This window comes from Penaeus monodon, chromosome 9, assembly GCF_015228065.2.
Source record: "Penaeus monodon isolate SGIC_2016 chromosome 9, NSTDA_Pmon_1, whole genome shotgun sequence".
Lineage (NCBI taxonomy): Eukaryota > Metazoa > Arthropoda > Malacostraca > Decapoda > Penaeidae > Penaeus > Penaeus monodon.
Genome location: NC_051394.1, coordinates 7,225,385 through 7,242,884, shown reverse-complemented (window position 1 = coordinate 7,242,884; position 17,500 = coordinate 7,225,385). Strand labels below are relative to the sequence as shown.

The 17,500-nt window shown below is 36.1% G+C and overlaps 5 protein-coding genes and 1 pseudogene across 8 annotated transcripts in view; all 6 read right to left on the bottom strand.

Moving 5' to 3' along the window:
- Positions 1 to 1,129: 1,129 nt before the first annotated feature.
- Positions 1,130 to 1,934, bottom strand: LOC119576854 (cuticle protein AMP1A-like). The gene is made up of 3 exons (XM_037924503.1): positions 1,909 to 1,934; positions 1,514 to 1,731; positions 1,130 to 1,389 (listed from the first exon to the last, which is right to left on the bottom strand). Exons 1-3 carry the CDS (start codon positions 1,915 to 1,917, stop codon positions 1,200 to 1,202), a joined length of 417 nt encoding a protein of 138 aa, XP_037780431.1. The 5' UTR covers positions 1,918 to 1,934; the 3' UTR covers positions 1,130 to 1,199.
- Positions 1,935 to 4,598: 2,664 nt separating this feature from the next.
- LOC119576592 lies at positions 4,599 to 5,319 on the bottom strand (annotated as a pseudogene).
- Positions 5,320 to 6,511: 1,192 nt separating this feature from the next.
- On the bottom strand, positions 6,512 to 7,354 carry LOC119576853 (cuticle protein AMP1A-like). Of its 2 annotated transcripts, XM_037924502.1 has the most exons (3): positions 7,330 to 7,354; positions 6,949 to 7,166; positions 6,512 to 6,820 (listed from the first exon to the last, which is right to left on the bottom strand). In XM_037924502.1, the coding sequence occupies exons 1-3, from the start codon at positions 7,336 to 7,338 to the stop codon at positions 6,619 to 6,621; spliced, it is 429 nt and encodes a 142-aa protein (XP_037780430.1). In that variant the 5' UTR covers positions 7,339 to 7,354; the 3' UTR covers positions 6,512 to 6,618. The 2 variants fall into 2 exon arrangements, with proteins under 2 accessions (XP_037780430.1, XP_037780429.1); XM_037924501.1 differs by lacking the exon at positions 7,330 to 7,354 and having other exon boundaries at positions 6,949 to 7,181.
- Positions 7,355 to 10,820: 3,466 nt separating this feature from the next.
- On the bottom strand, positions 10,821 to 11,678 carry LOC119576852 (cuticle protein AMP1A-like). 2 transcript variants are annotated; one of them, XM_037924500.1, is made up of 3 exons: positions 11,654 to 11,678; positions 11,256 to 11,473; positions 10,821 to 11,127 (listed from the first exon to the last, which is right to left on the bottom strand). In XM_037924500.1, exons 1-3 carry the CDS (start codon positions 11,660 to 11,662, stop codon positions 10,926 to 10,928), a joined length of 429 nt encoding a protein of 142 aa, XP_037780428.1. In that variant the 5' UTR covers positions 11,663 to 11,678; the 3' UTR covers positions 10,821 to 10,925. The 2 variants fall into 2 exon arrangements, with proteins under 2 accessions (XP_037780428.1, XP_037780427.1); XM_037924499.1 differs by lacking the exon at positions 11,654 to 11,678 and having other exon boundaries at positions 11,256 to 11,488.
- A 2,217-nt stretch (positions 11,679 to 13,895) lies between these two features.
- Positions 13,896 to 14,732, bottom strand: LOC119576851 (cuticle protein AMP1A-like). 2 transcript variants are annotated; one of them, XM_037924497.1, is made up of 3 exons: positions 14,704 to 14,732; positions 14,324 to 14,541; positions 13,896 to 14,204 (listed from the first exon to the last, which is right to left on the bottom strand). In XM_037924497.1, the coding sequence occupies exons 1-3, from the start codon at positions 14,710 to 14,712 to the stop codon at positions 14,003 to 14,005; spliced, it is 429 nt and encodes a 142-aa protein (XP_037780425.1). In that variant the 5' UTR covers positions 14,713 to 14,732; the 3' UTR covers positions 13,896 to 14,002. The 2 variants fall into 2 exon arrangements, with proteins under 2 accessions (XP_037780425.1, XP_037780424.1); XM_037924496.1 differs by lacking the exon at positions 14,704 to 14,732 and having other exon boundaries at positions 14,324 to 14,556.
- Positions 14,733 to 17,392: 2,660 nt separating this feature from the next.
- Positions 17,393 to 17,500, bottom strand: part of LOC119576495 (cuticle protein CP14.6-like) — a 904-nt gene continuing 796 nt past the window's right edge. The window contains exon 3 of the mRNA XM_037924182.1: positions 17,393 to 17,500. This exon is cut by the window's right edge and continues 195 nt beyond it. Within this exon, the coding sequence (XP_037780110.1) occupies positions 17,494 to 17,500 (7 nt within the window). The 3' untranslated portion in view covers positions 17,393 to 17,493.

Sequence of the window (17,500 nt, the reverse complement as noted above, 5' to 3'; positions counted from 1 at the left end):
ACAAACTATTCTCTCTCTCTCTCTCTCTCTCTCTCTCTCTCTCTCTCTCTCTCTCTCTCTCTCTCTCTCTTTTCTTTAAGTTGTCCACAGTCCAAGAAACAATCACTCATTCTTTTCTTTTTCTTCAACCAAGATACTTGATTTCACTTGAACTATTCTTAGTCTATATAAAGGTAAGCACCCTGTCCTTTCTCCCCACCTTGCCATGATGTCACATAATGTTATTGCTTCATTTACTCAGTAACGGTCTACCGACGTGATATCAAGGTACATTTAAATTTTGTGACATTCCATGAGAATCCTTTTAATAATCAATTTGTGAAATTTCTAATTTTAATTTTCTTTTATGAAATATATAATTCTAATCCTTTATTTGTGAAATATCTCATTTTAATTCTTCATTTGTGGAATATATCATTTTAATCCTTCATCTGTAAAATACATCATTTTAATCCTTCATTTGTGAAATATATAATTCTAACCCTTCGTTTGTGAAATATATCCTTTTCATCCTTCGTTTGAGAAGTATCTCATACTGATCCTTCCTTTGTGAAATATATAATTTCAATCCTTCATTTTTTAAATATATAATTTTAAGCCTTAATTTATAAAATATTTTATTAAAAAAAAAATTATTTTCATTTTTTTTAATCCCAAACATATACATGATCCATCACCATGAGTTCGTTACAATTTGTTCCCGGAGTCTCCCTCGGTCAAACGCAGCCAAGGTTGGTTTGCCGACCTTGGCTTTGGACTTCTGTCTCCCCATTCACGCTCTTCAGCTGCGTCATGAAAACTTCACACGCGGATTACCGAGGTGTATAATTACGTAGCTTGGCGGTTGTTTAAACTTGTACTGATGGTTGTTTGTATCGCTCATTGTCGTGAAATTCATTACAACGTAGACACACTTATAACACACTAAACACAGAATTGCCTTTTTTTAGTATAATTTCTGCGTATTTGGCGTTTATTTGCAACATGAAAATTTTGTCTTTGTGTCTGCACCGTTCCTTTGATTCATTTTCATCTATACTTTATGCTTTATTAATATGTTAAAAGACATTTTCCTTAGGAGATGAAAATACATGTAACATTATTTCAGTTATTTTAATGATTGATTAAATAGAAAGAGCATGAAATCTTCAACAACGGACCATCTTCATAATATATACATATTCTACAACGCATTCTGTTTAAGGAGCACTGTATCTGTTGGAAGGTTCCTTGGCCCTGCGGGCGTCCTCCTCAGCGGCGAAGGCAATCTGCTCCTTGACGAAGTCGGGGACCTCGGGAGCCACGGGCAGGAGGTCGGACTGAGGCTGGAAACCCTTTTCGTCAGCCACGAAATCAACGTGGACGGGAGTACCGTCAGGAGCGGTGTAGCTAAATGAGAGAAAGTGAATAACGAGATAAGTATCATGGTTTTCTTACGAACTACATGAAAATATAACCGTCACGAAATATTGGTATAGTTTCTATATATTTTTGTTTCTTTCCGGATACTCACGAGTATGAACCAGCACTGTTGATGCCTCCGTCTGCGCTGGGAGCTCCTGACTCTGACACCACGATGCCGTCTCCTGTTTCCACGTCAAAGTTGTACCTTCCGTCGTTCTCGATCACGCGTTCGTCCCTCAGGATGGGCACTTCCTCAGAGTCACGGCGAGGGGCCTCATATCCCTGGGGAGCGGCAGCAGCCACGCAGGCAAACACGGCAACAAGAATCTGAAAGGTATTCATCGCAGACTGATGACATGTTCAGCAAAGTTCAAATTCATATTATTCTTATTGAACAGCACTAATAGCAATCTTTCGACACCACAGAGTTTCAGCCTTTGGATTCATAATTTTCGGAAACTGCAACGGTTCATTTTCAAAAGTGGCCAACTTGCCAATACTTACAAATTTCATGTTACAGACTGTGCGAGTGATCTGTTCTCACGAGACTCGATGCAAGTATTTATCTTCGCAAGAGAAGCAAAGTTGCCATTTGCCAATTAGATTCGATTTTTAGTTCAGGTCCACGTGTGGTATGGCAAAAGTTCTGTTTTATCCACCAGTTAATTAGAAATATACATTCCTTGCAGACATGCACAAATAAATCCAGAAATAAGAATGTAGGTGACAGATGATACACAGTTGTACATATATACAACATATGTATGTATGTATTTATGCATGCATGTATATGTGTGTATATTCATGTATGTCTTTCTATCTCTATCTATATGTATACATACATATGTGTGTATATAAACGAGTATATGTCCATGTATGTGTGCGCGCGCAAGTGTGTGCGTACCTGCGTGTATATGTGTATGTGTATCTGTGTGACTGTGTATGTGTATGCATGTACTGTATACTGGTATGTATTTTTTTCCACAAATATATCAACACTTGTATTTATGTGTGCCTGAGTGTGTACATATATATATATATATATATATATATATATATATATATATATGTGTGTGTGTGTGTGTGTGTGTGTGTGTGTGTGTGTGTGTGTGTGTATATATATATATATATATATATATATATATATATATATATATATGCATAAATATGAATTTAAATATATATACATGCATATATATATGCATAAATATGAATTTACATATATATACACGCATATATTCATATATGTATATATATTCATATATACATTGACATACATATATATGTAGAAAAGGTATGAATAAGAATGAATATCTTCACAATACAAGAGATATATTTGACCGGTTTCGATTTTGTCTTCGTCAGAAATACATGTATTTCTGACTAAGATCCAATCGGTCAAATACATCTCTTGTATTGTGAAGATATTCATTCTCATTCATACCTTTTATACATCTGTCAATATGAATACGGTTCATACATATATATACATATATATGTATTATGTATATACATATATAAGAGCATGAATATATATATATATATATATATATTATATATATATATATATATATATATATATATATATATATATATATATATATATATATATATATATATATATATATATATATATATATATATATATATATATATATATATAGACACACGTGTGTGAAAGAAAAAACAAATCTGTCCATCATGAGGGTCGTCCGCCATCTTGGAAAATTACCTCCAAATCTGTTTTGTCGTTTTCTCTGAAAATTGTTGATCGAGAATGGTGGAAACAGGATTCAAAATCACTGGTTTCTTTTTTATAAGGGAGCAGTTTCTAATATACATTCAATTTCTTAGATGAAATCAAAATAAACAACTGTTTTCCACAATAGTAATCATAATATTTTTTTTATATGTACTTTTTTTTTTCTTATATGCTCCATTACAATAGAACTATGCAGTAAAGTGCTTATCTTCTTTAATTCTTTATCGAAGTTACCCACTTCGAGAACTGGAATTTCTAGTGGTAACTCTATGGGAACATGGCCAGCCCAACGGCTTCCAGTATCCCACGGAGTAGGTGTTAACAAATAGCTTTGCCATATTTGATCCTAAGACATACTGGAAACGTCTTGGAGCTGTACAGTTACCTGAATGATTGACCAATCTGTATCACTAGATGCTTGTATGTTGATTAGTCAAAGATTTATACATCAGTGTTTAAATGGTTTAAAATCTGTTGTTACTGGAAACATGCTGGCCTTCTCGACTTCGGAAAACAGCAAACAAATAATTTCCAGTGAAAGATTATGCAAGTAACATATAATAAAGAAGAAACGCAGTGAATCTTACATAATAACACAACTCTGTATTCTGTCACGAGTGTTGTAGTACTTATTTACTCCTCGTTCCAAAAATAAAATTCATTTAACTATGGAACCGTCATTCTAAGAGAAAAAATGAGCATATGACCTGTTTTGTGGACATTTATGCTTCCCACTTTATCATCAGGATGGCGGGAGAAGAACACGGCTAGTTAATGGAGCACGCGTTGATAATTTATTTCTAGAGATCAAGGGAAGTTGCAAGCCGGCGTTTAGCTTCCTATAAATTAATGTACTTCTTTTTCATTCCAATCAATGTGAGCAGAATCATCGGTTGCTCTCGAAACTACAAGTCTTCTTTTAGTGGCGTAGCAAATAAATTTGCAATAGTGTTTTAGTTATTTGAATTTTTTGAAGCATTAATGTGTGTGTGTGTGTGTGTGTGTGTGTGTGTGTGTGTGTGTGTGTGTGTGTGTGTGTGTGTGTGTGTGTGTGTGTGTGTGTGCATGAATGTTTGAGTGTGTGCATGAATGTTTGAGTGTGTGTATATAAATGGATGTATACATTTGAATAAAAATACATATGTATATGTTTGCAAATTGCTCTTTTTTGTCTGTTCCTTAAGTTATCCACAGTCCATGAAACAATCACTCGTTCCTTTCATTTTTCATTTTCCTCAATTCACAGTTGTTAGTCTATATAAAGGAAAGCACATTGTTCTTCTCACACCTCGCCATGATGTCACATATATAACAGTAATCAGAATAAGGAAACAAATTTAATTATAATATCTGCGTATTTTGCGTCTATCTGCAACAGATAAATGAAGTGCCTGTGCCTACATCGTTCCTTTAAATATTTTTCAATTATACTTTATGCTGGCCGATTATTTTCGAAGACCAGTCTTAAGAACAAAAGAGACATTTTCCTTAGGAAGTGGAAGTGAATGTAATATTATATTCTTGATTCTAATGATTAAATAGAATCTTCAACAACGGAACATCATAATATATACACATATTCTGCAACGCATCCTGAATAAGGAGCACTGTATCTGTTGCAAGGTTCCTTGGCCCTGCGGGCGTCCTCCTCAGCGGCGAAGGCGATCTGCTCCTTGACGAAGTCGGGGATCGGATCCAACTTCCTGCCATGGGCAGGAAGTTGGACTATGGCTGAAAGCCCTTTTCGTCAGCCACGAGCTCAACGTAAACGGGAGTACCGTCAGGAGCGGTGTAGCTAATTAAGAGAAAGTGGATGACGAGATAAGTATATGGTTTTCTTACGAACTATGTGAATAAAATATTGAAGTTCCTATCTGTATATTCTTGTTTTTTTTTCGGATACACATGAGTAAGAACCAGCACTGTTGATGCCTCCGTCTGCACCGGGAGCTCCAGACTCTGACACCAAGACGCCGTTTCCTGTCTCCACGTCGAAGTTGTACCTTCCGTCGTCCTCGATCACGCGTGTCGTCTCTCAAGATGGGCACTTCCTCGGAGTTATGGCGAGAGTGTGCAGGGGCTTCATATCCCTGAGGAATGGAAGCAGCCACGCAGGCAAACACGGCAACAATAATCTGAAAGAATGACTGCATGTTCGACAAAGTTCAGATTTCAAATTATTCTTATTGAACAGCACATAACAACCCTTAAAAATCACAAGGTTTTCAGAATATTTAGTCTCGGGATTCATAATTTTCAGAAGCAACAGAGGTTCATTTTCAGAAGTGGCCGACTTGCCAATACTTACAAATTTCCTGTTACAGACTGCGAGTGATCTGCTTCTCACGAGACTCAATGCAGGTTGTCATTTGCCAATTAGATTAGAGTCTTAGTTCAGGTCCACGTGTGGAGCTGAACTCTTTCTATATTGTGTGTCCTCCGCAGCACCTACTTGCATCATATCGTCTCTGATGTTCATAGAACGCCTTTTCGGTCTGCCTTTACGTCTCCTGGTGGTGCGATCTGCCTTCTCTTCATATGCCTAAATCATAATTTAGCGGGTTTTGATATTTTATTTCTAGAGCTCAGTGGAAGTTGCAAGCCAATGTTTGGCTTCCTATAAATTTGTTTGTTTGTTTTTTCTAATCTATCCAGGGGGTTAAACGTCCATCCGGCCAATGGGTGAGCAGGATCGTCGGCAGCTCGGGCAACAATCCAGACAGAATGGTAGCCTAAAAGTAAAAAATTGGCGCTGTCGAGAGAACGAATTTGCTATCGACACTTTCGAGAACAATTCCAGGAACGGTAGTGTGATGCTTATTACAACGCATAATAATTTGAAAGATGCTAAAATGGCGTAGTTGTATGTACTTCATATCTGTACTAAGAATTATTAGCTAAAAGTTAGAAACCACCGCAGCAGGGATTTGATGATTTTAAAACATTAATGTGTGTGCATGAATGTATGTAAATGAGTATATATGAATGAATGTATACATATAAATTAAATATATATGTTTGTGTGCAAATTAGTTTGGTTATCCAGTCCAAGAAACGATCACTCGTCCTTTTCATTGTTCCAACTAGATACCTCAGTTCACGAAAGTTATTCTTAGTCTGTATAAACGTAAGTACACTATCCCCTCTCCCAGCTCGCCATGGCAGATATATGATATACTAAACACAGAAACACGTTTTTTTTTCTTTCTTTTTCGTATTTACGTACTTGTGCTTACATCGTTCTTTTACTCACTTTTCATCTATATTTTATGCTGGCCGATTATTTTGGAAAACCAGTCATAAGAAACATGATAAGACATTTTCCTTAGGAAATGAAAATATATGTAACAGTGTATTATTTACTTTAATGAATGATTAAATAGAAAGAGCATGAAATCTTCAACAACGGAACATCTTCATAATATATACACATATTCTGCAACGCATTCTGTTTAAGGAGCACTGTATCTGTTGGAAGGTTCCTTGGCCCTGCGGGCGTCCTCCTCAGCGGCGAAGGCAATCTGCTCCTTGACGAAGTCGGGGATCGGATGGGGGAACTCGGGAGCCACGGGCAGGAGGTCGGACTGAGGCTGGAAGCCCTTTTCGTCAGCCACGAAATCAACGTGGACGGGAGTGCCGTCAGGAGCGGTGTAGCTAATTAAGATAAGATGGGTGATAAAATAGGTATCATGGTTTTCTTATAAACTATGTGGAGCTATAATCATCACGAAATATAGGTATAATTTCTATCTATATATTCTTGTTTCTTTCCGCATACTCACGAATATGAACCAGCACTGTTGATGCCTCCGTCTGCGCTGGGAGCTCCTGACTCTGACACCACGATGCCGTCTCCTGTTTCCACGTCGAAGTTGTACCTTCCGTCGTTCTCGATCACGCGTTCGTCCCTCAGGATGGGCACTTCCTCAGAGTCACGGCGAGGGGCCTCATATCCCTGGGGAGCGGCAGCAGCCACGCAGGCAAACACGGCAACAAGAATCTGAAAGGTATTCATCGCAGAATGATGGTATATTCAGCAAAATTTAAATTTAAATTATTCTTAATAAACAGCACATTTTAGCAGTCCTCGACTTCACAAAGTTTCAGCCTTGGGATTTATAATCTTCGGATACAGCAGCGGTTCATTTTCAACAAATACTTACAAATTTCATGTTACAGACTAAGAGTGATCTGCTTCTCACGAGACTCAATGCAGGTATTTATTCTCGCAAGAGAAGCAAAGTTGCCATTTGTCATTTAGATGGGACTTTTAGTTCAGGTCCACGTGCGGTATGATGAAATTTGTTTTATCCATCGGAATGTTCGTTGCACATACACACAAATAAATCCACAGATAAGAATATGGGTAACTGATCATACACACACACATGCAAACATATACTTCGTATGTATGTATGTATGCATACATGTATATATGCGTGTTTATTCATGTACGTCTATCTATACTTATATCTATTCATATATATACGTATATATATGTCTATACATATATGTATACCAGTGTATGTTTGTGTGAGTACTCGTATGTGTGCGCGACCGCGTTTGTGTGTGCCTTCATGTGTGAGTGTGTGCCTACGCGCGTCTGTGCGTGCCTGCGTGTATGCATATACTGTATACTGATGTGTCTATTTCTACAAATACATCAACATTTGTATTAATGTATTTCTGTATATATATGTATGCATGTATGTGTTTGCATGGGCATATACACACACACACACACACACACACACATATATAATATATATATATATATATATATATATATATATATATATATATATATATATATTTGTGTGTGTGTGTGTGTGTGTGTGTGTGTGTGTGTGTGTGTGTGTGTGTGTGTGTGTGTGTGTGCATGCATATTTGAGGTGTATATATATAATCCATCATATATATAATATGTATATACATGTATTATGTATATACATATATCCCATGAATATAAGTATATACAAGTGTACACACACACATATACATGTGCGTGAAACAGAAAATCGGCACGTAAATTCCTTTAACAAAATATATAACAAAACACCCATTCATCTACCGTGACGTCGTCCGCCATCTTGGAAAAATGCCTCCAAATTTCTGTTTCTTCCTTTTTCCGTGATTTTTTTTTTAATAGTGGAAACAATATTCACCGACACTGGTTTTACATCCATTTTTTTTTCTTTAAGAGACACTTTCATACTTACATACATTTTCTTAGAGAAAATAAAAATGAGGTATTCTTTTCCACGCCAAACCATGAGATACTTTTGGTTTGTTCCTTAATCAACTGTGCAATCTTTTGCCCTTTTTTTCCCCCAGTATATTTTTTTTTCTTAGACACCCCATTGCAATAAAGCTAAATGGTAAAGTGCTTATTATCTTTACTTCTTCACCGAAGGGTTTATACGCTTCGATAGCTGGAAATTCTAGCGAAAACTCTACGGGAACAGAACCAACCCAGCGGCTTCCAGTAGTCCACTCATCAGGTGATGAATCATAAGGCCTTTTCAGGTTGCTTTGTCAAAGTTGATCTTGCTGATTTACTCGAAGGAAATGTTGCTCGAAGCATTAATTGTCGCAGAAGGTCATTATCAGTGACAGTTTCTGAACCAATTATAGACTCAGGTATAGCTCACCAGTTGCTTGTATCTTGATTATTCAGAGTTTACATTAGGTTTAAAAGTTATTGTTACTGGAAACAAGCTGACCTTCTTGACCTTGGAAAGCAACAAACAAATAATTTCCAGTGAAATATTACGTAGGTAACTTATGAGAAAGCAGAAACAGTGGATATTACTCGAACAACGCACCTCTGTATCTGTCATTGTATTTGTGCGTGTTTGTGAGTATATATATACAAATATATACATATATACATATGTACACATACCTGATATATTATATGTACATATATACATATATATACATATTTGTATATATATATATATATATATATATATATATATATATATATATATATATATATAGACAGATAGATAAATATATTACCTGTGCGTTTGTGAAGTAGAAAATCGACATGTAAATTTATCCTCTAAAAATCATGTATCTAAACACCCATTCATTCACCCTGAGCTTCGTCTGTTTCTTCTTTTTTTCCGTGAGAACTGTTTTTTTCCAAAAGAATGGAAATAAGATTCAAAATCTTTCGTTTCATATCCAGATTTTTTTAAGATGTTTTTTTTAATGGCAGTTTCATAGATACAATAAATTTCTTAAAGAAAATAAAAATGAAATACTCCTTTCCACGACCCTCTGTGGGAACATGACCAATCCACGGAGCAGGTGATAACAAGTTTCCTCATCAAAGTTGATCTTGCTGACATACTCGAAGGAAATGACTCGAAGCTGCTGTTGTCGTAGAAGGTCAGAGTCAGTGACAATTTCTGAACCATTTTGACACTCCTAGATAGCTGTTTGAATGATTAACAAATCTGCATCAACAGTTGTATGTTGCCATTAGTCAGAAAGTTACACATCAGTGTCTAAATGGTTTAAAAGTTGTTGCTACTGGCAACATGCTGACTTTTAGTTCAGGTCCACGTGCGGTATGATAAAATTCGTTTTATCCATCGGAATGTTAGTTGCACATACACACAAATAAATCCACAGATAAGAATATGGGTAACAGATCATACACACACACATGCAAACATATACTACTTTCTTGACTTAGAAAAGCAAGTTTATTTTCCAGTGAAAGATTGCGCAGGTAACTTATAACAGAAACACAGTGGATGTTACATAAAAACACAGCTCTATTTTGCCATGAGTGGTACTCGGTCAACAAAGATACAGTGATCCAGGCAGAAATGGTAGCCTAGATGTTGAAAAAAAAAAACAAGAGAACGAATTTGCTGTCAACATTTTCAAGAACAATCCCAGGAACGGTAGTGTAATGTTGCTGATAACGCTTAATGCTTTGAAAGCTGCTAAAATGGCATAGTTGTATTTACTCCTTCCTAAAAGCTAGAAACCACGTCTTCTGTTAGTGGCTGAAATTTGCTACGGTGTTTTGATGATTTACTTTAGAACATTAATGTGTGTGCGTGTGTGATGAATGTATGTGTGTAACTATATATATGAATGGATGTATACATATAAATGTAAATATATATATATATATATATATATATATATATATATATATATATATTTGTGTGTGTGTGTGTGTGTGTGTGTGTGTGTGTGTGTGTGTGTGTGTGTGTGTGTGTTTGTGTGTGTGTGTGGGTGTGTGTGTGTGTGTGTGTGTGTGTGTGTGTGTGTTTATTTTTCTTCTCTTCCTTTAATGATCCACAGTCCAGGAAACGATCACCCATCCTTCTATTTTTTTCCAGCAAGATACCTCAATTCACAGGAGTTTTCCTTCGTCAGTATGAAGATAAGCACACTGTCCCTTCTCCCACCTGGCCATGATGTCCCATGACACACTAAAAGTGAATCAGATTCATTTGAGTATAATTTCTGCGCATTTGGCGTATATTTGCAACATAAAAATTAAGTCTTTGTGTCTGCATTGTTCCTCTGATTGACTTCCATTTATACTTTATGTTGGCTGATTATTTGGGAAAACCATAATATTCGTAAGAGACATTTTCTTTAGAAAGTGAAAATACATGTAACATTGTATTAGTTATTTTAATGAATGATTGAATAGAAAGAGCATGAAATCTTCAACAACGGAACATCTTCGTAATATATACACATATTCTGCAACGCATTCTGCTTAAGGAGCACTGTATCTGTTGGAAGGTTCCTTGGCCCTGCGGGCGTCCTCCTCAGCGGCGAAGGCAATCTGCTCCTTGACGAAGTCGGGGATCGGATGGGGGAACTCGGGAGCCACGGGCAGGAGGTCGGACTGGGGCTGGAAGCCCTTTTCGTCAGCCACGAAATCAACGTGGACGGGAGTGCCGTCAGGAGCGGTGTAGCTAATTAAGATAAGATGGGTGATAAAATAGGTATCATGGTTTTCTTATAAACTATGTGGAGCTATAATCATCACGAAATATAGGTATAATTTCTATCTATATATTCTTGTTTCTTTCCGGATACTCACGAATATGAACCAGCACTGCTGATGCCTCCGTCTGCGCTGGGAGCTCCTGACTCTGACACCACGATGCCGTCTCCTGTTTCCACATCGAAGTTGTACCTTCCGTCGTTCTCGATCACGCGTTCGTCCCTCAGGATGGGCACTTCCTCAGAGTCACGGCGAGGGGCCTCATATCCCTGGGGAGCGGCAGCAGCCACGCAGGCAAACACGGCAACAAGAATCTGAAAGGTATTCATCGCAGACTGATGACATGTTCAGCACAGTTCAAATTCAAATTATTATTATTGAACAGCGCATTATAACAACCCTTAAAAATCACAAAGTTTTCAGAATATCGTATTCATAATTTTCGGAAACAGCAACGGTTCATTTTCAAAAGTGGCCAACTTGCAAATACTTACAAATTTCATGTTACAGACTGTGCGAGTGATCTGCTTCTCACGAGACTCAATGCAGGTATTTATCTTCGCGTGAGACCGCATGAGAAGCAAAGTTGCCATTTGCCAATTAGATTGTACTTTTAGTTCAGGTCCATGTTCATTGCACATATGCACGAATGCATCCACTGATAAGAATATCGGTGGCAGATGATGCACATGCATACATATACTACATATGGATGTATGTATGTGTATATATTCATGTATGTCTGTCTATACCTACATCTATTTGTATATGTATACATGTATATATTATGCGTGTATCTATATTTCTGTGTATATGTGCACGCGCGCATGTGTGTGCTTGTGCGCGTGTGTGCCTGCATATATGTCCATGTCTATGTGTATGCGTGTATGGATGTACTGATAGGTATCTATTTCCATAAATATATCAGTGTTTGCATTTATGTGTCTGTTTATATATATACATATGCATATTTCATGTGTATATAATACATTATTATACATATTTGATTTATTATGTATATACATATATACAAGAATATTAATATATACATATATGTACATATATATATATATATATATATATATATATATATATATATATATATATATATATATATACGTGGGTGGTGTGAAATAGAAAATCGGCATGTAAATTCCTTTAACCTTTGAAAATAACATATCAAAAAACCCATTCATCCACCCTGAGTTTCGTCTGCCATTTTGGAGAACGGCCTTCCAATTTGTTTCTTTCTTTTTCCGTGAAAATTTGTTGATCAAACATTGTAGAAACAGGATTCAAAATCACTAGTTTCAGACCCTAAAATGGTTTTAAACAGTTTCATTGATACATCCAATTTCGTAGAGAAAAATATAAATGAAGTACTCTTTTCCCCTCCACACCATGAGATAGTTTTGAGTTGTTACTTAATCTGTGTAATCTTTTGCCCTTTACCTGTCCAGTATATTTTTTTTCCTGGACGCTCCATTGCAACAGAGCTAGGTTATAAAGAGCTTATCATCTTTACTTCTTTGTCGCAGGGTTATCCACTTCGATAGCTGAAATTTCTAGTGGTAACTCTATGGGAACAGGACCAACCCAGCGGCTTCCAGTACCCCAGGGAGCAGGTGATATCAAGTTGCTTTGTCAAAGTTGATCCTGCTGCCATACATGGAGGAAATGTTTCGAAGCTGCTGTTGTCGCAGAAGGTCAGAGTCAATGACGGTTTCTGAACCATTTAGACACTCCTAGATAGCTGTTTGAATGATTAACAAATCTGCATCACTAGTAGCTTGTATGTCGATTAGTTATACATCAGGGTCTGTATGGTCTAACAGCTGTTGTTACTGGAAACATGCTGAAAGATTGCGCAGGTAACTTATGAGAAAATAGAAACACAGTGGACGTTATATAAAAATAGAACTGTATTTTGCCATGAGCGTTACTCGGTCAACAGAGACACACTGTGATCCAGGCAGACATGGTAGCCTGGCTGTAAAAAAAAAATGGCGCTCTCGAGAGAACGAATTTGCTGTCAACATTTTCAAGAATAATCCCAGGAACGGTAGTGTGATGAAAACACTTAATGCTTTGAAAACTGCTAAAATGCTGTAATTACAAATACTTCTTCTGTGTACTAAGAATTATTGGCTAAAAGATAGGTACCCCGTTTTTCTTTTAGTGGCCCAAATTTGCTACAGTGGATGGGTTTATATAATTAATATATAATATATTATATTATATATATATATATATATATATATATATATATAATGGATGGTTTTATATTATCATATATATATATATATATACATATATATATATATATATATATATATATATATATATATATATATATATATATATAAAATATATGTATGTGCAAGGTAGTATATTTTTATCCATAGTCCAAGAAACGATCACTCGCCCTTGTAGATTTTCCAGTAAGATACCTCATTTCACAGATTTTTTTATTAGTCAATAATATCACGATAAGCACACTGTCCCCTCTCCCACCTGGCCATGATGTCGCATGGCACACTAATGACACACTAAAACTGAATCAGATTCTTTTGAGCATTATTTCTGCGTATTTTACTTTTATTTGCAACAAATAGACGAAGTATATGAGTCTATCGTTCCTCTGATTTCCATTTATATTTTACATTGGCCGATTATTTGGGAAGACCAGTCATTATAAACACAATAGACATTTTCCTTAGAAAATGAAAATATATGTAAAATTGTATTGTTTATTTCGATGGATGATTAAATAGAAAGAGCATGAAATCTTCAACAACGGAACATCTTCATAATATATACACATATTCTGCAACGCATTCTATTTAAGGAGCACTGTATCTGTTGGAAGGTTCCTTGGCCCTGCGGGCGTCCTCCTCAGCGGCGAAGGCAATCTGCTCCTTGACGAAGTCGGGGATCGGATGGGGGAACTCGGGAGCCACGGGCAGGAGGTCGGACTGGGGCTGGAAGCCCTTGTCGTCAGCCACGAAATCAACGTGGACAGGAGTGCCGTCAGGAGCGGTGTAGCTAATTAAGAGAAAGTGGATGACGAGATAAGTATATGTATGTTATGAACAATATAAAATAACAGTCAAGAAATATTGGAGTTTCTATCCATATAATTTTGCTTCTTTCCAGATACTCACGAGTAAGAACCAGCACTGTTGATGCCTCCGTCTGCGCTGGGAGCTCCTGACTCTGACACTACGATGCCGTCTCCTGTTTCCACGTCGAAGTTGTACCTTCCGTCGTTCTCGATCACGCGTTCGTCCCTCAGGATGGGCACTTCCTCAGAGTCACGGCGAGGGGCCTCATATCCCTGGGGAGCGGCAGCAGCCACGCAGGCAAACACGGCAACAAGAATCTGAAAGGTATTCATCGCAGACTGATGACATGTTCAGCGAAATTCAAATTATTCGTATTGAATAGCACATTATAACAACCCCTTGACATCACAGTGTCAACCTTGATAACTATAATTCTCGGAAACAGCAACGGTTAATTTTACGAAAGTGAAATTACTTACAAATTTCATGTTACAGACTGTGCGAGTGATCTGCTTCTCACGAGACTCAATGCAGGTATTTATCTTCGCAAGAGAAGCAAAAGTTGCCATTTACCAATTAGACTGTACTTTTAAAAAGTTCAGGTGCACGAGCGGTATGATAAAAAATGTGTTTTATCCAGCAAAGTGAATTAGAAATATATATTTCTTGTACATATGCACAAATAAATCCACAAATTTATGTAAGTATTTATGCATGCATGTATATGATTTATATTCATGCAAGTCTACCTATATCTATATTCATATATACGTATATATATATATATATATATATATATATATATATATATATATATATATATATATATATATATATATATTTATGTGTGTGTGCGTGTGTGTGTGTGTGTGTGTGTGTGTGTGTGTGTGTGTGTGTGTGTGTGTGTGTGTGTGTGTGTGTGTGCCCGCGTGGTTGTCTGCATGTACTGTGTACTTGTATGTGTTTTATCACAAATATATAATTTGCATTCATGTGTGCATGTGTTTGTATACGCACGCACGAACGCGCGCACACACAGACACACACACACACACACACACACACACACACACACACACACACACACACACACACACACACACACACATATATATAAGTGTATGTACGTATAAATATATATATATATATATATATATATATATATATATATATATATATATATATATATATATATAATGTATTGTGTATGTACATGTATACATGCATGTATGCATATATATATATATATATATATATATATATATATATATATATATATATATATATATATATATATATATATATACGTGTCTGTGTGAGTGTGAAATAGAAAATATTTTAGCCTCTAAAAATAACATATTAAAGACCCAGTTATCCACCTTGAGGTTCGTCCACCACCTTGGAAAAGGGCCTCCAAATTGCTGATACAGAATAATAGATTCATAATCACTAGATTCAAATCCAAAAATATTTAATTTATATATATATATATATATATATATATATATATATATATATATATATATATATATATATATAAGAGTGACAGATCCATACATACATTCAGTTTCTTAGAGAAAAATAAAAATTAACTACTCTTTTCCACGCTAACCCCCGGAGGCCTAATCCACAATAGTTTGTTTTTTTTTTATCACCTGTCTAATCCTATCCCCAGTATTTCTTTTTCCTTGGACGCCCCATGGCAATAGGGCTAGGTGGTAAAGTGGTTATTTTTAACTCTTTATCGAAGTTATCCACATCGACAGTTGGAATTTCTAACGGTAAATGTGGGAACAGAACCAGACCAACGGCTTCTAGTACACCACAGATCAGGTGATAACGAATAGCTCTGTCAAACTTGATCTTGCTGACATACTCGAAGGAAATGTTGTCTTGAGGCTGCTGTTGTCGCAGAAGGTGAGTATCCGTGACAGTTTCTGAACCATTTAGATACTCATATATAGATATCTCAATGATTAACAAATCTGGATCACGAGTTGCTTGTTTGTTGAAAATTCAAAGAGCTATACATTGGTGTCTAAGTGTTTTATAAGTTGTTGTTAACGAAAATATGACTTCTTGACTTAGGAAAGCAGCAAACAAATATTTTCCAATGAAAGATTAAGCAGGTAACATAAGAAAACATAATTATATTGGAAGTTACATAAAACCCCTATACTCTGTCATGAGTGATATATTCGTCAATCTAAGAGAAAATGGGCATATGACCTGTTTTCGCAAATATTTAAACTTTAAACTCATCAAACAAACTATATAAAAATAGAAATGACGGCCATTCTCCAAGATGACGTGGCAGCAAGGTAATCAGTGGAGTGGCTTCTGTTATGTTATTTCTAGAGGTCAGAGGAGTTGCATCCTATTATTAGCTTCCTATGAATTAGTGTATTTATAGGACAAAAAAAATCCCTGACGCACATATGGGAGACAATGGTATCTAAAAGTGAAAAATATAACGTGTCTTTCCCTCGAGATACTGAATTTAATATCATTCCTTCCAAAAACAATGCCAGGAAAGGTAGCGTGATTCTGGTGTTTCAGCTAAATTATTTGAAATTAAGATAGCATAGTTGTACTTAAATTTCCATACATATACTATGGATTATAAGATAATATCAAGAAACTCTTTTCTTAGTGGCTTAGTTTTTGACGACATAAATCAAGTTATGTGTGTGTGTGTCTGTATGTATGTATGTACAGTTATTAAAATGTATATATGAATTTACGTGTATGTGGGTGTACTGTGAGTGTATGAGTGTTCATTTATATATTTACTTGTTCATACATGTATGCAATGCATGTGTCTAACCAATTTCTTATGTATTTCTCCTTTTATCTATTCCCTTTTCAAGAAACAATCATTCGTTCTCATTTTTTTCCAGCAAAATACCTTAATTCACATGAGTTATAACTGTCCCCTCCCACTTTCTTATGATCTTGATGGCACGCTCATGGCAGACTGAAACCACCTTATTTTAGACATCCGCCATTCTGCCTTTAATTGCAACAGATAAACAAAGACTTGTACCTGCTTATCTAAACGCTTGCAGGAAGGAAATCGATCATTTGACTTGTACTTCATTGTTCTGTTTTGGAAGGCCGGTCATAGATATGCTAAGGGACATTTTCCTTTGGAAGTGAAATTATATGTAACATTGTATTATTTATTCTAATGTATGGATAAACAAAAAAATCATGCAAATCTTCAACAATGGAACATCATCATATTTACACAATGCAAGATATTCTAACTAAGGA

What these genes read in the sequence shown, in the direction of transcription:
- LOC119576854 (XM_037924503.1), bottom strand. An exon ending in AACAGTGCTGGTTCATACTC is followed by an intron (nt 1,390 to 1,513) that starts GTGAGTATCCGG and finishes TCTCTCATTTAG; the next exon opens with CTACACCGCTCCTGACGGTA.
- LOC119576853 (XM_037924501.1), bottom strand. Translation starts at nt 7,181, where the DNA reads ATGAATACCTTTCAGATTCTTGTTGCCGTGTTTGCCTGCGTGGCTGCT. An exon ending in AACAGTGCTGGTTCATATTC is followed by an intron (nt 6,821 to 6,948) that starts GTGAGTATGCGG and finishes TATCTTAATTAG; the next exon opens with CTACACCGCTCCTGACGGCA.
- LOC119576852 (XM_037924499.1), bottom strand. Translation starts at nt 11,488, where the DNA reads ATGAATACCTTTCAGATTCTTGTTGCCGTGTTTGCCTGCGTGGCTGCT. An exon ending in AGCAGTGCTGGTTCATATTC is followed by an intron (nt 11,128 to 11,255) that starts GTGAGTATCCGG and finishes TATCTTAATTAG; the next exon opens with CTACACCGCTCCTGACGGCA.
- LOC119576851 (XM_037924496.1), bottom strand. Translation starts at nt 14,556, where the DNA reads ATGAATACCTTTCAGATTCTTGTTGCCGTGTTTGCCTGCGTGGCTGCT. An exon ending in AACAGTGCTGGTTCTTACTC is followed by an intron (nt 14,205 to 14,323) that starts GTGAGTATCTGG and finishes TCTCTTAATTAG; the next exon opens with CTACACCGCTCCTGACGGCA.